This window comes from Lutjanus erythropterus, chromosome 16, assembly GCF_056507025.1.
Source record: "Lutjanus erythropterus isolate fLutEry1 chromosome 16, fLutEry1.hap2, whole genome shotgun sequence".
In the NCBI taxonomy this organism is placed as follows: domain Eukaryota; kingdom Metazoa; phylum Chordata; class Actinopteri; order Lutjaniformes; family Lutjanidae; genus Lutjanus; species Lutjanus erythropterus.
Window position 1 is genome coordinate 26,047,370 of NC_139332.1, and position 17,351 is coordinate 26,064,720.

Sequence of the window (17,351 nt, forward strand, 5' to 3'; positions counted from 1 at the left end):
GCTGCTATGTTAACCTTCCTTGCTGCCACTCGCCACATTACATCCTCTGGCACCTACAAAGCTCCCTCACTCCCGCCCTCGCCTTCTGATAAACTGAGAAGAGCAGGTCCCATGCTGGCGTGTTAACCTGCCTCGCCCACTCACCCCATTACATCCTTTGCCATCGACGCCGCTCACACTCACACTCTCCCGCCCTCGGCCCAGTCACTAACACCCTTTCATTATGGATAGTCTTCTCCGCGGGGGGCTATCACTTCAAAGACACCCCGCTTCCCTCTTCCGTGTCAGTGTGGAGAGGGTGCAGATGACGGGGTGCGATGAGGTGTGCGGGAGGTATGACTCGGGGTGGGGAGGGGTATCATAAAAGTGACTGAGCCGGAGCCGCGCGATTTATGTATTTATTCATCAGCGAGGAAGCTGCGTATTAAAAGGTCGGGCAATTTTCCAGGTCACTGACCAAACCCACACGGTGAGGAAGCGAGCGGATGAAGAGGACAGGAGAGGAGAGACAAAAGAGAGAGAGAGTGGTGGCGATGGCAAGCTGGTGAAGGCGATATTGGCAGTTTGACACACATCAGTGCATTCAAACCTCACCTGTGCGCATAAGTTTGCCTAAGCATTCCTGTACGCGTGTCCATGCTGTTTGTTTGTGCGAGAGAGAAAAAGAGATTGCGTCTGCGGTTTGTGTATGCGTTCACGTCTGTCTGCACACCGGCTGTGGTTAATGAGTTTGAAAGGTCAAACGCCTCTCAGAAAGATTAATGGGGTTTCCTAGGCACGGGGGTAATGGTTTACGAGGCCCAGCCGGACACATTTCCAACATGATGGTCATTACCACCTCAGAGCAGAGACGGAAGGAGGGATAACAAACAAAGACAAGGACGACAAAAACACTGCTGGGCAGCAGGCAGTGGGCAGACAACAGTGTGTCCGTGAACCTGATGTACACGCGTGAATTATGCTTGTGCATGTGCTATCCAACGTGGCTTTTTACACAGAGACAAGCCACGATCTTTTCGTAACCTTGACCAAGTAGTTTGTGCCTTCAGACCTTTTCACAAAGGAAGGAAAACAAAGTCAACAACAAAGTCAATTTTCAAAACCAAAGTCAAAATATATTTAAACATTTTAAAGGGCGGTTCTATTACTATTATTATCTAGTTTCTCAGCAGTATTCATCATGTATTCAAATCCAGACATTTAATTTCAGAGAAATGCTATTTTCCTGACTCCTCTAAGAACTTTTTCCCCACAGTCAACCAGTGCAACAATATTTTCTTGATATTTTTGTGAGTTTATTTTGGGGGTTTTTAGACTATGAGAGCTGAGATCTGATTAAGTTGCAACGTCTTCTCCCAGCAGATACTACGAGAGGATTGGCCTCCTTTCATGGGTGAAGAGGGAAAACAAGGCGAGGGAGGACGTCAATGTAACTTACGTCACTGCTTTTTGTAACAACTGAGTGGGCGTTGGAAAACACGAAAAAGAATGACAATGGACTTGTCCTTTAAGACCTAAAATTTAGATGATTGGATTTTTGACATTTTAAGGACCAGAGGAAAGCCTGTTAGAGTTTTGAAAAACTGTAACATGTAACAGAAATGACAAGAAAGCCATTTGCTGTAAGAACAAATATAACCACAGGTTAAATAAACCCTTAATCCCCATAAATCCTTAAAAAGCATGAATATCAGATCTGTTCATTTATTAAAACAACTTGGCATGTGAGTCTAGTCAGTGTGTGCCCGTCCTCCCTGCTGTGATCAAGGCCACTTTTATCTGATTTGGATTGAAAAGTCCTTCTGCAGGCTGCTCTCTGTGCAGAGCTGACACTTGTTGGTTTGTGGTGTTTTCTTGGGAAGGACTGCAGCCTTCTGGATGGCCAAAAAATTATCTTATGGACAATGTCCATGTTTGGATTTTCTGCCAAGATGGTTTGCTAACAAGGAACTCCACCAATTAGGGTTGAAGACTACAAGCCTGAAAATGAATCTTTGAGCATGAACTTAGAAAGAAGTGAGCCTACCAAACCTCCCTTGCCACTATTAGCATAGTGGATCTCCATCTGAACTGTTGTCAGTATGAGTTGCATCATGGGTAATGTAGGTGACAGACTTGAGGAAGGAAGAAGAGTGCGTGGAATTTAAACAGCCCATCGTGAATCCAACAATGGAGTGCAATGCTATGTGATTCTGCAGTGTAGTCCTTAAAAGAAGAAAAATACAGAAAGATAATTGATCGTTAAGTCTCATTCACAGGTCATCAAATTAAAGATGGTTTGGATTGGTGGCTCGAAGATTGTTGTTGGGAATGGGACTAAATGATCAACTATCTTACCAACCTGTGATTGTCTTCCATTATGGATTAGATTCACTAAAGCCTAAAACCAGAGTCAAGAGGAGAAACAGGAGTCTAGTCTTCTTTCAGACCACTTAAATTACTTTATGCGTAAAGATTATTATGGAACTTTTGCCCAGTGACACCATAAATAAAACTGCCTACCCCAGATTTAATGCTCTTTTGCTCTTTGAGTGCAATGCTGTTCAGCTGTCCTCACATTTTAAGCCAGCACCCGAATGCATCATGCATACATAAAGCAGCCTGCAGCCACATAAAGCAGTGTCTCTGTTTGTGTATGTTAACAAGTGCTGCGGCTTGATTCAGCTCAGCGAAGTAAGTAATTGCCAAAGTTGTCATACTGCTGCCATTAGAGAAGGACTCCATATCTTTCTGGCTGATGCGTTTCTGAATAGTGGCAAGAGCATGCAATTGTGTCTGGGCATGTGTGAAGGGTCTTTTATCACAGTCTAAAAGCACAAATGTTACGTAACAACGCTTTGGAAAAAGCTTTCACAAAATGTATAGAAAAGGATTAAACTTTCATTGCAATCCCTACTGTAACTATATTCTCTACATTAGACAGGGTTGGAGATGGGAGACGGTGGAAATGTGAGGGTGACTGCATGGAGAAGCATGATGTAGCATTCAATGAAGGTGCAAAAAACAAAGGAGCCAAGTGCAGAAAGATGTACATATATAAACATGTTTAATGTAAGGTGTCAACCTCACCAGCACACACACAAACTGCAAGCACTCCCAACATGTGTCATCAGGTCAGACGTGGCAGAGGAGGACCAGCAGACACGAAAAGCACATTAAGAGGCAGCGTTCGGAGGCCAGGCGGCCAGCCTCAGCCGGAGCCAGCGAGGCGGACACTGACACAGCAGAGCAAAGATGAAGTGGGAAGCTAATGGCAGAGATCAGCCGTAGAGGTGTGTGGGCTCTCCAAGTCTGCCACGTGTGTGTTTGTGTGCGAGCGTGAGCATGAGTAGATGTGGTTTCTCATGCGGCTTTAAAACATGCACAGCGTATTGCCAGTTTAGAAGCATGGACATATGGAAAGGACCGCGTCTCATGTCCAAACAAGATGAGAACTCACTTTTGTCTGCTCACATAACTGTTACATAACTGGATCTGGACTCCTGGACATCGCCTCAGCTGCAGCCAACCCAAAGGGTTCAAAGCATGTTACTTTAAAACAGCTTTTCTCCAAGACTGATGTAAACATACTGAAATGATTAAATATTATGAAGACGGCATCAGTCTTCAGCACGTGCCCCAATAGGAAATCCCTCCAGCTGTAGGAGCAAATATGATGAGAGCAAAGGAGGAGGTCAGGTGACATTCCTGTAGAGGTTGTGGTGGATGGATCAGTCAACTGAATAGCAGACTTTAGCGCAGGATGCTGCTGTTTCTCTCATTTCCTACCAAATTCACTGGTGCTTTATTTCTTGTAAGCATGACTGCAGTCATTCTCCAAACTCAACCGCATGCTTATGGTTGTAACTATGACAATGAAGGTCTCTTAACCTTAACAAATTATATATTTTAACACAAACAATGACCAAAGATGATATAACCTAACCAAACCTTAACCATTTTTCAACCACATTTTATAACACCTTTGGAAGGCACAGACAAATCATGTCATCTGGTCAAGGGGGGCAGATCAGACTCTTCTACGGGGCAGGTAAAAACAATATATTTTGGTGTTTATTTGCAGCTTCATTGTGCTTTCATTACTAGCCACAACAGTGTGGGAGAACTGTTTTCACCTTTCATCATGGCACAATGTGGCCCTGGAGACATCTACTGTGGCAGGAGCTATCACGTACTTTGCCAGGTTTTTGCCAGATGTCTGTCTGATTCTGCCAGATGCAGTCACAAAACTTTACAGGTGTGTAGATCAAAATGAAGGCTGAGTTCAAAGATGCGTTCCAACTCGTTAGTGCCATTACTTATGCGATAATGTAGAAATGACTACTGAGCGCTCATGGGTCAAAACATCAACACGATGGGCACCGTGGGTGGCGTTATCTCATTGCAAGATCTTTTTTTCTACAAAATTCTAACTGTCAAGACACTACTTTTCTTGCTAACTGGCCACAATGTCTGAATATCCTCAAACTGAATTCATAATTATGTTTGATAATTTAGTTTGTAAAAGACTGTGTTGATGCAAAAAATCACCCAAACCCAGCAACCCACTCATGTCACTCTGAGTGTTAAAACATTAGTTTGCAATTAATATGACAGAAAGTTGTTGGCCATTAAAAATGAACAGATGATGCATGGTATTTCCGCTTCACCAAAATACAAGATTCACACATTGCCTTGCCAAAAGACTGTCTACAAAGTGTGTTATTCTTTAGAGAAGACAGACAACAAACTGTGTGAGTGTGTTTGTCTTGTTGCACATTCCAGGACCTCCTCACCTCCATGGCAGTGTGATGGGACTGACTAAACCAGGCTCGATTCAGGCTGATGGTCTCTAAGCCAACACCTAAAAGGGAGGGCAACACATTTAACCTCTGGTAGAACACTGCCTCTACACACACGCAGGTTACAATTCCTTTTCCTGCATTTTCCTCACAAAAGCCTCAAAGCCAGCTCTTTCTTTGAAAGAAACTGATGCATCAGAGTGTGTTTGGTCAAAGCTGCAGAACAGCGAGCAAATTTAAGTCCACTTTGGAGTCACGTAGGATCATTTAGTACTTGAAATCTGCAATAACAAATCCTGGATTAGGTGAACAAAGAAATGAAACAGTGAGGAGCCGTAAAGGTACTGAGTTTTCAGGGGTATTGACTAGAGTGTCAGTGTACTTGGCCAGTAGCTCCTCTTCATCAGACCACAGATGGAGTGAACAAAGTCTTAAGCTTGAAGTCCTGCTCGCCTCAATAAATCTATCATGAATCTGCTCATACTAAAGTCAAGATGAGTGGGTGATGATGTTTTCACCATCGGAAAACAAGGAAATTAAACGAAAAGCTGCGAGTGTGAGGGTGGTAGACTGACTGAGCTCCACTGAGTTGTCAGTCCAATTCCCAACGTGCCCACCCACATCAAGCCTCATATTAATGCGGTTGGTGTTTACTCTCAATGCAAAACACCCTAAGCTGAAATCTCTGCCAAGAGCACAGCTCCAGCTTCGCACAAATACACACCAGTGACATTTATCAACTTTAGACACCTCAGGATGAAAAGCCTGCCAACAAAAACTCCTCTAATCCATTAGTATCCCAACAAAAGCGGCAAAGATGAATAATGTGTTCGAGGCATCCGTATAAAAATCAGGAAAAAATATGTCTTAACTCCAGGATGCTGGTGGTGTGGGTGGTAGGAAACATTTTTAATTAAATTTTTTTCAGTTATATTTTTTTTATTAGACTTTTCTGCATGTAACCTTTGAAGAACCTTTAGAGAACAGGCCCTTGAGATGTTTACATAAGGCTCTGGCATGAAAGCACAAGTGCTTTTTCTAAAGCAGCTCTGTTGATGCTTCATTTATGGACTTTAAAAACTTATTTCCTCTACTTCTCACTTCTAGTCAGATGATCATTTCACTCCATTTTATCAAGGAATAAGCACATACTTCTACATGTTATCAAATACACATTTGTCCTTTTCTTCTGTGTTATATGATAATATAGCCGAGGACTGGATGCTTTAAAAGACTTGAATATATCTGAATTAGCCTGCAGTCTCTCAGTTAATCTTATTATTTCCAATGGGTGCAGAGCTGGTGATAAACTTTTTCAAATTACAGCTAAAAAGTACACCAAAATGGCAAGAAACCAGCAATGCATTAACTTAATCTTGATTGACATTCAGCACTGCCTTATAAAACAGTTTTATTTGACTTTCATGAGCCTGAAGCATTGTGCTCCAAATGTGTGATTGGACCGACAAGTCAGTTTTTAAAGTGGTGAGGCTCTTCTGTCAATCATCTCATGGTCTGGTTCCCAGACTCAAACTATTACTATTATATTATCAAAATTGCAATTTTTAAATCATATGAGGTACAATATTTGCTGAAAGCAAAATGTGTGTCGTGATACAATTTTAAATTAAATATTGTTACGCTGCAGAGATGTCCTGGCCTAAACATCATACAAAAAATCTTTGTTTGGTACAGATCCCTGCAAATTACACACCATAGTCATTTCATGCGTTTTTAAGTGAAAATGAGAATAATAGCCTTTCATCTAATATTGCAAATCATATTGCAATTGCAATACCAGTTAAAATAACTGCAATTAGATATTTTTTCAGAATCATTCAGCTCTAATCTAAACAGTCCAAAATCCAAAGCTATTAAATTTACAATCTAAGACAGAAAAGTGCAACACATCTCTATTTTTGAGACGGTGGCATCAGTGAGTGTCTGACGTTTAAACTCGACTTTTTTTTTATTCTAAATTTTGTGTTGATTAATCAACTAAAAGAGCATTATTTTAATTTTTAAATGGTATTTTGATTTCTCTCTCACACTATAATTGCTGATTTGAGCCTACCTACATTCTCAGCTTCCTTCTCCAGGCTGATTTACTGCAGCAAGAATTTAATTATCACCCGCACTAATTAATAACATTTAAGCATGTTTTCATATAATTTACCATAGCAACAACATAACAACCACAAGATGGTTAAGGTATTTAAATCATTAATACAGAAAGCAGTTTTCTTTACGCTGATTTTAAAAAAGGTGCTTCTCAGAAAAGACAGAGAAAATAAGTAAATAAATAAAGAAGGGGCTGAAAATTTCTTCCACAGTCTTGGATGAAAACATGGATGTGAAGGACACAAACACAGAGGCTGTCACACACACACACACACACACACAGGCAGCAGCAGAAGAAGATGTTTCAGCAAAGATTTATCAATAAAATGATGTGCAGTCCGTCCGCAGTCCCTTCATCTATCATAGGCAGCTGCAGAGAACCCCTTCCTCACTGTCCAATATGGCTGAAACACCTGCTAAATCCCCATCTTTCCTCCCACATGTGCACGCACACACACATGCATACACACACAAAGACTGCTCTTTCTCCCGTTCTCCACCACACACACACACACACACACACACACACACACACACACACACACACACTCCCACCCTCTCAACATTCTTGCAGATCCAGCAGAATATCCGTGATGCTGTAGTAGTGTCTTTAGCGTGAACAAAAGAAATCAGGTGACCCTATTGGGATCCAATAGACACGCATGCTCTCACTCTCACACACACCATTCATCCATCAGTCTCAGTCAATGTGTTCCAGCGGAGTGGGAGGTAAATAAGGACCCTGCCGAGCTGCTGCATTGACTTGTTATAGGAACCCTTGGTCTGTTTGATTACATGTAACATACGAGAGCAGTGGAACAAAGCGGTGGTGGCAGCTTACAATTCCCACATCACCTGCTCCCTCCCACCTGCCTTTTCTCACCTACAATTTTCTTTCTGTCACTCCCTCATCCACTGTTCCTTGCTTTTCAGCCTCCCTGATTCGTCACCCTGTGACCCGACACACCTCTTCTCCTCTCTCCGCTTGTAATGCGTCATTTTTTTTTGGACGAGACTCTCCCTCCTCCTACGCTCATTTCGCCGCACCTGTGCCTCTTCGCCCCTCCTCTCATCTCGGCTCTCGCGGAGACGATAGCGTCCCTGAGGCCGTCGCGGCGATACGCCTGCCATCTTCACAAATCACTCTGACCTTTCATACTCACAGAGGTCACAGTCATCTGATCCAGCGCACACAGGTCCAAGGCTGTCCTTGCCAGCCAGAGATGGACCGGTGCACTGGGCCCGGCAGCGGCAGCAGAGCAGAAATAAGCCTGCATCAATCACAGACAATTAGTCCCAATTGAGGCCCGGGAGGGTGGAGCGCTTCTCCACTGCCAGTCTGGCAATTGCTGGTAAACCCAATATTAGTCAATCAGATTTCTTCTAAGCACTAATTATGTGATGCAGTAATCAAATGACATATAAGTGGAGTTTAATAATGAATAGACACTTCAATTATGTTATATTGAAGCCAGCAGTAAACAGAAATACCAAGGCTTTGAATCTCAATAGAGCAGGTTTTTGAAATAAATTGTAGGGATTATAGAAATGTCAATAACTGTTAAGTAAGCAGTAGACCTGATAAGGTAAAACTTTTCATTTCAATCTACAGCCTCACCCAAACATGAAAAAAAAGGGAATTTCAAGCTTTTTCAAGTTGCAGCACCACCCACGACATTTCTGAACATGGAATATGGTTAGGTGACTAAGGCCTTGGTCAGACTGCCAGCACAAATCTGTTTTTAGACACAGCTAGACTACATGCAGGCTGATTTTAGAAAGTCTGGGCAGTAAAAAAAAAAAAAAGAAAAGAAACACGACTCTGGATGCTCAAATCAGATTTCTTTGTGTCTTTGCATCACTTGCAATGTACCACACAATGGCGTCAAATCCAGAGTGATGAGAGTGTAACAGAGAGGCGGAGTGGTCCATGTGCAGATGTTGAAAGAAATTCTCTGCCGGCACTTTGGGAGATGCTTTCTTTCCATTTCTCATGCTTCTGCTTTGGATAACCAATACCTCCAGGAAGTCATACTGTTGTAATCGCAACAATTAAGATAAATTCCATAACGTCTGCACGGCTTGCAATTATGCCCAGTCACCACAACTTTTCTGCAAATTTGATATTTGGCCAATCACTGTAGCTTCCAATGGGTTCTGCCAATCACAGTTGTCCTCCACGCAAACATCATACATGTATGTCTCAATGAACCAACACAATGTTTTATTATTCTTTTTTTTTTTTTTTTGTATGTTTTACTATAGTCACAGGTATTGACAAGAATAGGTTTGTTATTGTTACTGACATTTAACAATGCTCTGTACACTTATATTTCATAATTTTGTGCTTGCTGTTTCAGCTCCAAAAAGATTTTGCTTCTTTGTGGAATATCCCCCCAGGTGCACTTTTCCATTAAATAAAGCATATTTGGTTTGAATGTTTGTAATCCTGAGGCTTTGTCGTAAGGTTACTTGGAACACTCAGAGAGAGTGCGGTTTTATGCTCCCTTGAAGTTGCCTTTCATTTCGATTTAACTACACAGAATAAAAATTGTTTTTGCAATTTTCACTCCCTCCCATTGTTTCATTGCAAAAACACTTGGAAACACCGCAACATGCATCACAACCTTTTTAGAAAAGTTTCCGGGAAATCAGGCACATTAGACTGTAACAACCCCCCCAAAAAGCATGCAAAATTGTAAAGAAACTTAAAAGCCATGTCAACAATGTATGTAGTCACTGAAACCTACATTATCACCACAGCAATCAATGCTAATGAAGGTTGGTGTCTTGCAACATAAATCTGATCACTTTGCAAATGACAGTGCAGACAAAACATCTGATAGGGGAAACAAATGTGATGTGGCTGCAGTCTGAACAAACCCTAAAACTATTTTGACAAAGTTAGAGAAAGATTGTGGTTCTGGGAAGTGTAACCGGTTAAGATATGATCATGTTTAGACAGCCAAAATACCTGGTTATGCTCATGGAAAGATTGTGGTCTTGTGACGTGGGAAATGAGGGAAAAAAAAAAATCAGCATTATTTGGTTCAGGCCAAACACAACCTAGGTGAGGGTGAATGCCTGCATACAAGATGCAAGTGAAAGCCAAATCCTACTGGGCGGTGCAAACTGAGGTGAAGATTTAACCAAGCGAATTGAAAATATTTCAGCTGAATGATAAAACTTGCACTTATGCCAAGACCTTATGACTTGACTGCAGAGACAAGAGGAAGAGGAGAGAAACTGGAAAAAACAAAGGAATCAAGAGCTCCTGGTGGGTTTGAGGATCAGTCATATCCAAAGCAACCATACAAACACACTCTCGACACACACACAGGGTCAACAGGTGCTTTGAGACCGAATAAAAGCTGCAGTCCTTGCGAGATTGACACTTTGCTTCCACCAACCTAAAACTCCACAACTTTTAGAGGTCAATGCTAGCATATAAGATGCAAGTGGAAGGCAAATCCTAGTGGGCAGTGCAAATCGAGGTGAAAATTTTACCGAGGGTGTTGAAAATTCTTCAGTTTTAACAAAAAAAAAAAAAAAAAAAAAAAACTCGCGCTTATGCCAAGACCTTATAACTCGACTACAGAGACAAGAAGAGGAAGAGAGAAACTAGAGAAAAACAAATGAATCAAGAGTTCCTGGGAAGTTTGAGAGAGATCAGTCACACAAACATACTCTTAACACACACTCACAAGGTCAATGGGTGCACTGAGACAGAAAAAAAAGAAAGCTGCAGAAGCTCCGGCATAAAACCTGGACTCTTCGCATACCCTCTGACCAACCTAAAACTCCACAACTTTTACTTTTTGCTTCACTAAAAAGACACACACTGACACTGAACTGGGGCTCTCCTGAATACCATTTTTGGGGCTTCGACGCTTCAGTGAGAATTACCCAGATATGTTTGAAGCTTTGGCTTTTTAAACAGCACTGACGAGCTCCATTTCTTGCTCTTTAGCAATCTCTTGCCTCTTTTTCAGTGCAGCAGATGCAATGCTTCTTTCTTTTCTTCAAAAAAAAAAAAAATTGAAGAAAACCCCCTGATGCATTCTGATACCAATTTGGACGACGATTAACGTGAGAATGGTAGAAGCTTCCAAGCATTCGAGTCAGCCCTGCACTCTTAGAAATAAAGGTGCTAACTAGAACCAAAAAGGGTTCTTTGGCTTGTCCCCATAGGAGAACCCCTTTTGGTTCCAGGAACTTGGAACGCTTTTAGAGGGTTCTACCTAGAACCCCACCCAGGGCCCCCTATGAGAGGTTCTACAGAAAACCCATCTATGGTGTAATGGTTCCACTCAGAACCCTCTCTGGAGATTCTATTCAGAACCTACCTTACAAGGGTGTGAACAAGAATCCACCCAGGGGGTTTTACTGAGAATCTTTTCTTATTCCAATGGTCTATTATATATCACTCTCTGGAGGTTCTACCCAGAACCTTTCCACCTTCTAAGGGTGCTAACAAGAACCTACCCAGGGGACTCTACCATGAACCTTTTTCTATTTCAATGGTTTTTCTCTAGAACCCACCCAGGGACTCCAACCAAGAACCCTTTTATGCTATGGTCCATAGAATCCCTGACAAAAGAGTTCTTCAATCCTTGAAGAGTGAAAAAGTGTTGTTAATTGAACCCTTAACAAGAACTTTCAAAGAACCCTTAACAATCCCTTTCTTCAGAGGCAATTCGTTATAGGTAGAACCTCAGTTCTATCATTTAGGAACCTATACAAAAGTAAACATTGGAAGTGGACTTACAGAAGTGGACCTACTTAAAGCAGACTTGTAGGACTGAGAGGACCTGTCACATTGTCAGAGTTTTCTAAAACTTTTTAGCCGTGGGTGGATATTTGTCCCAGACCGGTGTGTACTTCTGATATTTTTAATAGTATAAATACTGCGACTTTATTCCAAACTACCCCAGCAGCATCACAAAGCATCATGGCGGAAAATGTCAGCTGTAAATCTGAAATTACACTTGACACGAGAGGTTTCTGAAGCACACAGTGTTATGAGGCTGCAGGTAAACAAAAGGCTGAAAGCCTGCCAAGAACATAGTGCAGTCAAGTCACCCCAGCCATTCTGACAAGACAAGGCATCAAACAAAGCTACGGCCGCACACGCAGGATGATCCCACAGGTTACGCTGAGACTCTCAATCACTGCGCTCCTCTCCATCATTCTCTGCCTCTATTGTTCTGTACCTAGCTTGTGCCCTCTCTCAGCTTGCTGCAGAATGGATGGTTGCAGGAGGGAGGGAGGGAAGGAAAGAGGAGAGGGAGGAGAGGGGAAGTAAATGAGATCCCGATGAGATGCCAAGGTGTGTTAGCAGTGAGGCGTGGGGAATGAGAAAAGCGGCCTGGAGGGAGGGGGGGGGGGGTGGCTGGATTGACTGCATGAGGTACCAGTGTGGGAGAGTGGACACCATCTCGTATTAGTGTTTGCTAAGTCAGCTCAGGATGTGGGAGTCATGTATGGGAGACGATAGAGAGGAGAGAAAAGGAGAGAAAGACAAAGAAGGACTACAACATAAGAACGCAGTCTTGCACATCTGCAACAGAGAAAAATGCTGAGGAGAAATTAAATAAGAGTAAAAGCAAACACAAAGGGGCATGTAAAACTGTGATAAAAGCTACTAAAGCATTAAAACGGGTACAAGGGGCAGTCTGCATAAGAGAAAATCCATGAATAGTGATCAAAGAGTCATATAAATACTGTAATATAATATAATGGGAGGTTTTAGCTGTGTTTCCTTTGTTAAAATGCAGCTCTCGTGGCAGAATACACATAGACAGGTAGGTAAATTGCCTCAATTAATATGGACATAATGGCAGAGAATTTAACAGGAAATTCTCCCCAGTGTTCTCTCTATCTACCAAATCCTTACGAACAGAACAGCGAGAAGAATCGCTGCCAATAGCAGCCTTCAGGAGCACATTGCTTTCACAGCAATTAATCGCTGTCACAACATCAATTAAACAAAAGCTAGCATCCAAATCCGGCTACCCAGCATTCCAGGGAACCAAATCAATCTGGCAATGAGTCCGTGTGTGGTGCATCCAATGCTCGAGAGGAAGTGTGTGTGTGTATGTGTGTGTGTGCACGCGAGTGCTCAAGTCTGCATGTGTATGTGCGCTAAAGGGGCCCTTAAGTACCGAGAGATGTCTCACCATGCATGCATGTGTGCGCAAGTGTGTATGTTTCATGAGAAAGCTTGCACGCTATAGCAGCCTATACTGAACATGTCAAATGAGTGTGTGCATTTGATCCAGAGTTGCGTGTGTGCCAGAAGCGCATTAATGTGTGTCAGTGATGTATGGCTGTGAAGTGTGTGAGTGTGCCAGATGCCTTTTTCTAGAGTGCATACAGATTAGGGCTGGAACATATATTAATATTTTATCGATAAAGTCATAGATTTTGGATATCGTTCTAGTGTCTTTTCCCTATCTTAAAGACTGTATTATGGTCAAACAATGTAATATTCTGAACTTACCAGACTGTTCTGGCTGTTCTATTATTTTACATTAACCAGTTAGCGATTATATCCACAATACTGACCATTATTTATCAAAAAAATAATGGTCAATGTATTAAAGGTATAATGTGCAACAGTTTCCTGAAAAGAACAATGTATAGACTCATGCTCATATGCTAGACGCTTTACCAACTCCAAAACATGGGTATCCTACTGATTCTACCTTAAATATCTAGTGAAAGCAGCCGCAGTCATCCCTTCAACACTGTCGCAATATCAATGTTTCAAGGTATATGGTCAAAAATACTGATTTTGTCCAGCTGTACTGTACAGTTCTGTTGGGTAGTTTCTACAGCAATGAATTATATGTTTGCAACTAACTACTTTACATAAGTAACAGGATATGACACGCATGGTTTGTAAAATGCCCACAGTTTGTTTATGTTCAGACAAAGAAACAACTTAATTTAATTTAGGAAAAGGCCATCGTTTGAGTTAAAATAACTATGTTACGTATGTCACATGACAGAATTCACATCTATAATTAAATTTAAGTTACTCAAAACTTTTAATATCTCTACGTTTACTTTTTGTTTCACGCAGACTTTCTTGCACCTTGTACTTACTTCATCCACTAGGAGTTGCCACCTTACAAAACAAGTCCGTTGGAATAAGCTGCTCGCACATTCGACCGATGCGCACAATTTTCTGATGAAGACGGGTGTATTATTTATACGACATATCACCCCGCCCTCGTATATATTAAGGCTGCAATTAAGGATTATCTTCATTATGGATTAATTGATTATAAAATGTTGAAAAAAATGTGAAAACGGCTCATCACAATTTCTCAGAGCCCAAAGTGACATCTTCACATTGCTTTCGACAGTGCAAAACTCAAATCATTTTCATTTCCTGTCCTTAATGACAAAGAAAAGCAGTAAATCCTCAGATTTAAATGAGCAATATGTAGCAATTGTGCGTTAAAAAATGAGTACAGCAGTCCAAATATCAAGTTGGGGACGCGGACGGTATATTAAACATGTTGAAATCCTATTTAATACACATCTATGGTTGAACCGAATTGTTTCCCCGCAGCTCCTCCTCCCCACACTCGGGGGAGGCTCAGGCAGGCTGCAGGAATGCTGCAGGAGTATAAGACGAGCGCAACATCGTAGAGTGATAATAATGAGCAAGGATTAGTCCTCCACTGAAAGTTGTTCAGCTGTTTATAACCGTCAACAAAGAAAAAATAAACACTCTACAGTTAAGTGACTGCAAGCCAGACACCACTAACATGTTGCTCAAATTAACCATTACAAACATCTAGTCCTTCTACAAGATTATTAATGATTTCCTCTGACTCATACACAGACACTTACTCATTCTGTGAACATTCTGAATTAATTTGAACTCTAATTAACATGAAATGGGCAAACTATAACATTAATTCCATCTGGTAATAGAAATTTGAAAGGAGAACACCACAGTGGCAGCGTTACTGTTAGCATTTGATGAGCAACGTGATGATTTATTATGGTGAAAATACTTGTAAAAACTCCTCTAAGAAGCTGGAACCACCAAATATTTGACTTTTTTTGACTGAAAAATGACTGAAACAATTCATCAATTATCAGAATAGTTGGCAATTAATTTTCTTTTGATCGACTAATCACTGCAGCTCTAGTACATATAAGTTACTGTGTGTGTGTTCTGCACATGCATGTGTGTATATCCAAAAATCCACTCCGCTGTACCTCTTTAGAGAGCACCCGGGGGTCTGAAGCTATTATGTTCTTTTCCACTTCACAATCTTGTAACTGATTCGGATCACCTCCCTGACTTCACCTGAATCAGTCACACATTCAATCAGCTCTGTGTGTGTGTGTGAGTCTGAGCTGATATAAGTTACAACATCTAACTTGTGAGTGCAGAAAAGTGTTTGTATGGGTGGCAGTCAGCCAGGCTGTCCATTGTTGGACCCCAGCATCGCCCTCACTCTCTGCCACACTTCAGTGCAGATGCTCAGGGGCAATTAAACAAGCCAGCAATCCCACATCAGCATTAAATCTTGATAAACCAGTCAGTGAGCCCTGCATCACTGTTCTGATAATGATTCTGGGTTTAATGCTGATGGAGAGACAAAAAGAAGGAGCTGAGAAAACAGCTGTCCTGCTGTTTAACACTGGCAGAGGGGATACTTATTAGAGGGGAACTGTGCTGGAAAACGGAGGAGAGTTGCACGCAGTGTGGTAGGATAAGCAGCAATAAGGCATCAGCCTAATGCGTCCTGGCGTCCGTGCCACAGTATCAGTGCACTGTTAGAGTGTGGAAAGACAAAGAGACCAGTTGCACAAAGATGCCGTGACAAAAGCCCAGCACACAATCCAAATCTTTGTGACAACAGAGCGGGGATTTCTTCCTCATAACGAGACGGAACTGACTTTCCCTCTCTGAATAAATCAGGAGCTGGAGATCGAGGGAGGCTTTACTGTGTGGCAACAAAAATGTGAGAATTTACTCAGTTTTTTTTTTTTTTTTTTGTCTTTAGAACAAAATCATTAAAACAACTTCATTTAGTTCACAATCTGCAAGGCTGGACAGAATGCTGGAAATGATCAGCATTTTTAAGGTATTACTCTGAACTTTCATGATTATGTTTTATTTTATTTAGTGGCAATTAAGTGACAATGAATCTCAATAAATCATATTTGGTCGCATTTGGGGGGGGGGGGACTGCTCGAGTTCACTGAGCTCAAACGCGTAAATCTGTCAGCTTTTTGAGACGCGCCTCTCCATAAATCAAGAAAAATAAAAGATTTTCTCTATCACATGTGCGTTTTCAGGCTTTTAAAGACTGCTTTAACTCCTCTACTCTTCATGCCCTCTCGTTATTGGAAAGAATGCACCTGGTTCCACTCAGGACAAGTGCAAATACCAAACTGTCCCCTCCGCGGACATCTGTCTGTCGATCCTTCCGCTGCGGACGCCGGTTTGGCTCCAATCAAACCCAAAAAGCACCCAAACACTCACACGTTTTTTTTTTTGCCACATACCTTCCTCTGCGTGACAGTCTTCGTCTAGGATCAGCAATAATATCCAAAGCACCGAAATCAGCGTTTTACGGAGATCCATGTTTGTCTGGCCAGTTCCGCGGGGCTCTTGTCATCTCTCTCCAGCCTGCGCGCAACGCACCGCAGCAGAGACGCACTCAGTGTTTGAACGGAGCGGAAGCCGTCTGGGCAAATAGTGCGGGAGCAACCGAGCCACACGGTCTATTTGATATCTCGGGGGAGGGTTTTACGGCAGAGATTGACACCGAGCGAGCGCAATGAAGTGGGATGCGGAGTCGAGGGTACCGGAGGGTCGACCTATCAGCGAGCAGCAACCTGAAATCTCCGCGCCAGGTGTTTCCACTGTAGTCAACAGAGCAGGAGAGCCTTTTTACACAGAGAGGAGGGGGTTTAGGAGGTTTGTGTATGTGGAGCAGGCTGTTAGAGAGTTTAGTGAGGATTATATATCTGTTCACAGAATCTATCTTGCACGTTGCAAATATTCCTTTAACTTAATACTAGGGATGTACGATATGGTAACAAATCATGTTGAGACTATTTAATTTTACTTGTATATCACACAGAGATAAACTAAATAAATTCAGAGTAAAACATGAAAAACATCAACTACAACATGTAGAAAATGCATATTAATACCCGACACACACATACAGATACACACCCATGTTTTACTAACCCTAATCTAATTCTACACTCCTAGAAATAAGGGTTCCAAATGGGTTCTTCCTGAAGGTCTGAGGTTCGACCCGGAAAGCGTTTAAGAACATTTAAGGGTTCATCAAGAGTTCCTTTTAAAAAAATAAGGGTTCCATTAAGAACCAGTTTTGGAAGAAAGCGTTCTCAAGGATTGTTGAAATCCTCTCATCAAGAATTCTTTGTACAATAGAGTAA

At 41.8% G+C, this 17,351-nt stretch overlaps 1 protein-coding gene across 2 annotated transcripts in view; it reads right to left on the bottom strand.

Annotated features, from left to right (window-relative positions):
- epha10 (EPH receptor A10) overlaps positions 1-16,619 on the bottom strand; it is a 219,900-nt gene extending 203,281 nt beyond the window's left edge. For both annotated transcript variants that reach the window (XM_084739711.1, XM_084739710.1), the window contains exon 1: positions 16,443-16,619. In XM_084739711.1, the coding sequence (XP_084595837.1) occupies positions 16,443-16,521 (79 nt within the window). In that variant the 5' untranslated portion in view covers positions 16,522-16,619. The remainder of the gene's footprint in view (positions 1-16,442) is intronic.
- Between the last annotated feature and the right edge of the window lie 732 nt (positions 16,620-17,351).